The sequence below is a fragment of the Mus musculus genome, chromosome 10 (genome assembly GCF_000001635.26).
Source record: "Mus musculus strain C57BL/6J chromosome 10, GRCm38.p6 C57BL/6J".
NCBI lineage: Eukaryota > Metazoa > Chordata > Mammalia > Rodentia > Muridae > Mus > Mus musculus.
The window spans coordinates 84900288-84906778 of record NC_000076.6 but is presented as its reverse complement, the minus strand read 5'-3'; the positions used below and the strand labels follow the sequence as shown (position 1 = coordinate 84906778).

General features: G+C 46.3%; 1 protein-coding gene across 7 annotated transcripts in view; it reads right to left on the bottom strand.

The window, feature by feature from the left end:
* Window positions 1-240: 240 nt before the first annotated feature.
* The window catches only part of Rfx4 (regulatory factor X, 4 (influences HLA class II expression)), a 150503-nt gene continuing 144252 nt past the window's right edge, over window positions 241-6491 (bottom strand). For 4 of the 7 annotated variants that reach the window (XM_030245278.1, XM_006514115.4, XM_030245279.1 and 1 more), the window contains exon 18: window positions 622-1824. In XM_030245278.1, coding sequence (XP_030101138.1) covers window positions 1552-1824 — 273 coding nt within the window. In that variant the 3' untranslated portion in view covers window positions 622-1551. Of the gene's footprint in view, window positions 1825-6491 lie in introns of all 7 variants that reach the window. The other 3 variants (NM_001024918.1, XM_006514113.4, NM_027689.3) reach the window with 2 other exon arrangements.

The following is a 6491-nucleotide window of genomic DNA, read 5'->3' as shown; positions in this document are numbered from 1 at the left end:
TGTTGCCTGCCTGCCTGCTCGCTTGCTTTTGTTCTTTTGAGACAGGACGCAGGCTGGCCTTGAACTCACTATTCTCTGCCCTCAGCCTTCTGCATGCTGAGATCCTGGATAAGTGCAATCACACCCAGCAAAACCTTTCAGTTTTGTTCTGCCTACTCATACCCCAAGGATTTAAGAATGGCACCAATTCATATTGGAGACACACACCCAGCATATCAAGTGCAAATGAAAAACGGAGGCTGGTCATTTCAATACTTTTTATTTGAGTGTGAAACCATCCATATCTTGCACAACTGTACAGATAAAACTATTTCCATTTTAGCTGTAGACATGATTATCACACTGGGTGGTGTGATCAAACATTTTATTTACAGAACATTTGCTAAAACATCCGATGTCATATTTCCATTTATTTCTTACCCATAGGGTAATAGGTCCACCATAATTGCTTGGTGCATCTTATAATACAGAAAGAAAACCTATGTTAATCTCTAACAAACCTCACAAATAGCTACAAATCTGACAAAAAATACCTAAGAAAAAATTTTCCCAAAGTACAATACATTTTTTTTATTTCCACACATACACAGTATAGTATAGACTCAAAGGCACAGCTTTGAATTTTTTTTTTCTAGCAAAGTGTCAGAAAGTATTCTAGTCTTATGAAGAAACCAGACAGTTGTTTTCACACTTGGTGCTTGCTAAGTGAAAGTCTGCTCCATCCAGCTTCGCAAAGTAACACAGTGGAGGACAGTGTTTAGTGCCATAAATCCACATTTCTCACAGAACTTAAGAAAACCCTCTCCTGCCTTTTGCTGATGCTAGCCATTGTGCAAACTTAGGACAAATCCTTGTACAGAGAAGAACTGGTCCCTACAGACATCAATCAACGAAAGGCAATATATAACAGGCCTCTTCTGTCCCTCAACAACAGTGCTTACAGTCCAGGACAATGCAGGTAATATGGCAGGTACGAATGGAACTTAGCAGGGAGCTTAGCATTTTCAAAAACTTCCAGGGACTCCAGGAAGTAGGAATGACATCACCAGGAAGTCGGGATGTGGATTACATGTCTGAGGGCTGGTAACCGTACAGCGAGGTGACAGACAGACAGGTGGCAAGGTGAATGCTCTTGGTAAATTATGTGCCCGTCCAAGAACACAAACCAGATTCTGGCTCCAGTATCCATCCTTCAAGACTAAAGAGCTTTGTCAACAAGAAAATAAGTACCCTATACAAGGAGTAGTTGCCATGCAAGGTCATGGAACAGAGGGGAAAGGCACAGATTGGCCTGCCCAAGATAGTGCTCTATAGAAACAGTCAAGTCTGGCTTGGCTACAGAAACCCAATCCCACTGACTTTTAGTGACTCCTGTTTCTGAACTAAAGTCTATTCACTCCACATTGAACATCCTCTTGTTCATTAGGAGAATGGATGCTTAGGTCAGCCCGCAAGTTATGATGTATTGAAATAAAGTCTTCTGGAGGGTGGGTACTGGGTTTATTATTATTATTAATTATTAATATTAAATATGGATTTCTATGAAAGCAGTCACTTAGCCCATCCAGTGGAGGCCTCTCCGTTGATGTAAGCAAAGCCAGGAAAGTGTTGCATGTGCTCATACTCAGAATTCCTGCGCGTGGTCAGCGGGGTGTACATGTCACTAGAGTTTCCATACCTCGTGGAATGCACAGATGGGCTTGTGTAGCATGCGTTGGCAGTCGGCACCTCTGGCCATCGGGGAGTCACTGGGGTAGGATGCAGCCTGGGAGTACTGCTCATCAAACAAGGTTCCATCCTGGAAGTGGGGCTATTGAAAGGGTACTTGTGGAGGAGAAAAAGTCCACAAAATTAAAGTTAGCTTGAAGTTATGTGCACCCAACGGCAATCTTATTTAAGCTAAAACATTTCAAGACGCTATTCTCGGGAGTTGATGGAACAGAATCACTGAGCAAGAGGAAACTTTGGTCCAAGGAAACAATCAGGGAGAAAGTCTTAAGGTCTTCAGAGCCAGAGTCAAGCTGATATTTCACTCACAGACCAGTGACTGGCTGTGTGCTCCAACTCTGTAATGGGAGGGCCATCCCCAACTAGGAATAATGGGGGTGGGGGGTTTTGGGGGTGTGGTGATGGTGGTGGGTGTACCTCATGTGTACGTACACACCAGCAAGTGTGTCCAGTTGAGTGTGATTGCCGTGTGGGCATGAGTTCTGCCATTCCCTATGGAGATGCGATAAGTCCTATTCCATCAACCCAAGAGAACAGCACTCCCAGGTAAAACACAATGACATTAAAAATAGCATTTTACAGCTGAAGTCAATCATGAACTGCAGCCTAAAAACAGGCTTTTGAAGAGAAAGCAAACCAGCAGCTTCAAAGGTTATTATTAGTGCCTGTCATTTAAGGAACATCTTTCTTTTAGGTTCACATTTGCTGGAGTCCTGGAAGCTGAGCAAGGAGGAAATGGTAAATTACTGGGCTCTGTGCGAATACAGAGGAAGGAGTCAAGAAGAGACGGGCTTGGTGGGGGTAGGTAGGACAGGGGTGCTTCGGGGGCAAGTCAGACCAAGGAACAGGTGTTGGCAGAGGAGGAGGGAAGAATCTCTAGAAGAGTAGGGATGAGAGAGGGGTCTCTGAGAAGCGGCTTTTACATTCTTCACTGTCAGAAGCACAGCCCTGAGAACTGGCCCCGTTACAATGATCAGAAGGGAGGAAGGGGAGGGGCTAAGGCTCCCTCTGAGAGTTCACATTTGCAGGCACTGTCAGCTCAAAGATGCCCTTGCTCAGCTCAGGGCCAACAAGAACGGGAGCCAGTGAACAAGGATGACAAGGGCAGCGAGGAGGAGAGGCTGTGGGGATCTTCTGCTACCCATCTGTCTTCCCTGACAGTTGGAGAGTGGAGCCCCAAGGGATTAGGTGGGAGGCTGCCTCCTGTGAGGGAGACAGACAGGCTGAAACCTAGACAGCAGAAGTGCTGGAGACAACATTGGCTGTTCCCCAGAGGCGGGCAAAGGAGCCCCTCTGCCTCTTGGAGCTGAATCCCAAGGGACGGAAGCAGGGGACAGAGAGAGGAGGGTTGGAATCAAGGAAGAGCAACAGCTACTCGGAGCTCAAAGGGGCTTCCGGTGGAGCAGGGAGAGCTTTTCCCGCAGGTAGGACCACATGCCTTGCACAGCAAAGGACAGCCACCCCGCAAGCAAAGAGCCGTTAAGAAAGAGGGTGTGGAGGGTGTCTAGGAACTCCAGGGAGAAGGACCCAGTACTGTTGCCAAGGAGACCACAGGCAGCATGCCAAGGCTTTCATAATCCCAAATCAGATCTGCTACCCCAGTGCAGACCCATGTGCTGTGCAGCGTGAGGGGACCCATGGGATACTATTTGAGTGGAGTGATGGTGGGCCCTCGGGCCTGTAAATAGAGTTTCTCAGAAAGAAAGAAAAAAACCAAGATCTCAGGTGCACTAAAAAGATAATATTAAGAAATATCAACAATGCTCTCACAAGTGCAGGTCATTCTGACCCCCTCTTTGGGTCTCTTGCTGGTGTAGAGGCCCCCTTTTTATCTAGGGGTACACAAGCTGGTCCTGCCTTTTGCCCAGTTCCAACCACACGTGCCTTTTGCCCATGCTTTCACTCGGAGCTCACAGTCAGCTCCTTGGTGTTCCTGGGCATCCTATCTCAAGAAACCAAAGGCCCTCCATCTCCACCCTGTCTGGCAGCCGCTGCTTCTCACTGGCCCATGTTCAGATGCTCCCTGTTGTGTTCATTGTAGGGTCCCATAATTTGGTACAGAGGCTGTCACCTAATAGGTGCTAGTCAGATTTGGTGAATATACACTGGGCCATTCCTGACAGAAAGAACCTTTAGGGTCATGGGATCTAAACGCATATTGTAGGAATGGGAAAAGTAGGAATTATACCCAGTGTCACAGAACATAATGAAAACCAACACCTGGGTGACAAGATTCCTCTGTATCGTCTGACTGGCCTGAGTAGCATAACCTCCCACTCCCAACCACTGTCACCACACACCTCCTTCCTCATCAAGCCCCCTCCTCCTTCACAGAGCCTTGGAATGTTGACCCAGGCCACTGGAAGCCTCCTGGTTCTGACCCAGTCCCCTCTGACCTTGGCTTGGGTAGGTCAAATGTCACAGTATAGACTTGGAACTCTTCCCACCAAACTCAAGAGAGTGTAGTTGTTGTGCCTCATCAGAGACCCTCACAGCACAGCTGTGCCCAGAGGTTGTGTCATAGATGCAAAAGAGCAATTGCTTGGAAATGAGACTGGCTCAAAATATCTCCAGTGTGACAATACAATTCTGTTACCAGCATGGAAAATTCTGTCCCATTAGGTCAGCTAATTGCAAATGAGTCAGTGACCGCTCACCCCCTGGTGTAAGGGACCATTGAGAGGGGAGATAGGCAAAGTGCCTGCTGCCTGGGCTTAATGATTAATGTGACCAATGAAGACTTGTGTGTAGTCTGCTGGAAGTGGAGCGGCTATCCTGGAGCATCCACCTCACCTTTCACACTTCACATCTGGCTTCATGCAAGGCCCTTAAGCATGCTGGGTACAAACTCTGGAGTACCAAGAACTCAGGCTGGAATAAAGGAGCTTTTGTGGAGGGTCTATGACAGGAAGTTACCAGTCTCTCAATCTCTCTCTCTCTCTCTCTCTCTCTCTCTCTCTCTGTGTGTGTGTGTGTGTGTGTGTGTGTGTGTGTGTGTGTGTGTGTATGGGGGATGTTTAAAGTAGTCATCTAGAGGCTATGTTGTAAGTACATCTTGGTTGTGACTGACTCTTGGCCTCTTTGGAACTGTATTAGGAAGTCTATTTTGGGACACAACTCCCCACTCCTGGGGCCAACTTTCCTGCACATGGAAAGGGCAGAGTGAGCCCTTTATCCCTGCCTCTCACCACATGCTCCGCAATCGAGCAGGGGGTGAAAGGTGGCTGAAGCAGGAGCACAAGGCCATTTTTCTATGAAAGGCAGCTCTCACTGTCCCAAAGGCCCGCCAACCACTGCCTCCCCAGGTTTCCTCTTGGCCTCTTCCAAAAGAGGTTGTGGCTCCGCGAAACTCTTTGTTAGACAGTCTACATCTGCTGAGCGCTTAGGGTCAAGAATAAATGAATTGGTGCAAAGTCACTTAGAAACCATGCTGTAAGTTTTCACAATGCGTTAGCCTTTACTTGTGTTCTCCATTTTGGAGGCACATAGGGTTCTGTCCTATTAGTCTTCACAAGAGCCTCCCTCGGTGGCTGACTTGAGGGTCCCAATGTTTATTTTACGAGTGGTGACAATGGCCTGCTTGAGACCACATAACAACTTAGTGCTCAAACTAGGTCATTCATTTCACTGACAAGTACATCCTGGGAAATCACTAAGGACCAGTTTTGGGTCCTGAGTCTGTGGAGGTGTGAGTAGAAAGGCCTGGCTCTTGCCTTTGTAGAGCCAGTTCAGTGAGGAGAACACATATTAATTGTGCAATTATGTAAGATAGAAGGTGACTATAACTGGATATCAAAGGGGAATGATAAATGCAAATAGTATTAACTATGCGCCAGACTTTATTCTAATCTATACTAACTATCTGACCACAGCCACTGGACCCTGTCAAGCATTACTGCGTATTATATTATAATTTATCTCATTTTCCAGATGAATAAATTGAAACTCAGAACTAATCGGAGGCATACCTGGGATTTGAACCCAGGGAAATTAACTCTGCACTCAAAGGCTTTGCAACATTACAGCTGATTGGTATGTGAGGACGCACATATACATATGTGACACATGTCTGTGTGTGTCCCTGTGCACGTTATGATCAGAGAACAACCTCAGGGGTTTTTCTTTAGTGCTGTCACCATGTTGTTGGTGGTGGTGATGACAATGTTGATGTTGCTGTTGTTGTTGCTGTTGTTGTTGTTTGAGACAAGGTCTCTCAGTGGCCTGGAATTTACCAAAGTAGGCTGACTGGCCACTGAGTCCCAGAGATCTGCTGGTCTCTGTCTCCTCAACCCTGGGTATAAACACATTCGACTGCATCTAGGTTTCTTTTATATGGGTTCTAGAGAACAAAGACAAGCCTGACTTCCTAGCCATGTGTGTGTGTGTGTGTGTGTGTGTGTGTGTGTGTGTATGTGTGTGATGGGTGTGTGTTGGTGGGGTGTGTGGGTATGTGTGGGGTGTGTGATGTGTGTGTGGTATGTGGTATGTGTGGATGTGTGGGTATGTGTTTGTGGGTGTATGTGTATATGTGTGTTTGTGTGTATATGTGTGTGTTGTGTATAGTGTGTATATTAATTAGTGTGTGTGGTATGTGTAGTATGTATGTGTATTTTGTATGTGTGGTGTGTATTTTATGTGTGTGTGTGTGTGTGTGTTTTGTGTATGTGAGGTGTGTATGTGTGTGTGTTTTGTGTGTGGTATGTGTAAGTTTTGTATGTGTGGTATATATTTTATGAGTGTATGATGTGTGTTTTGTGTATATA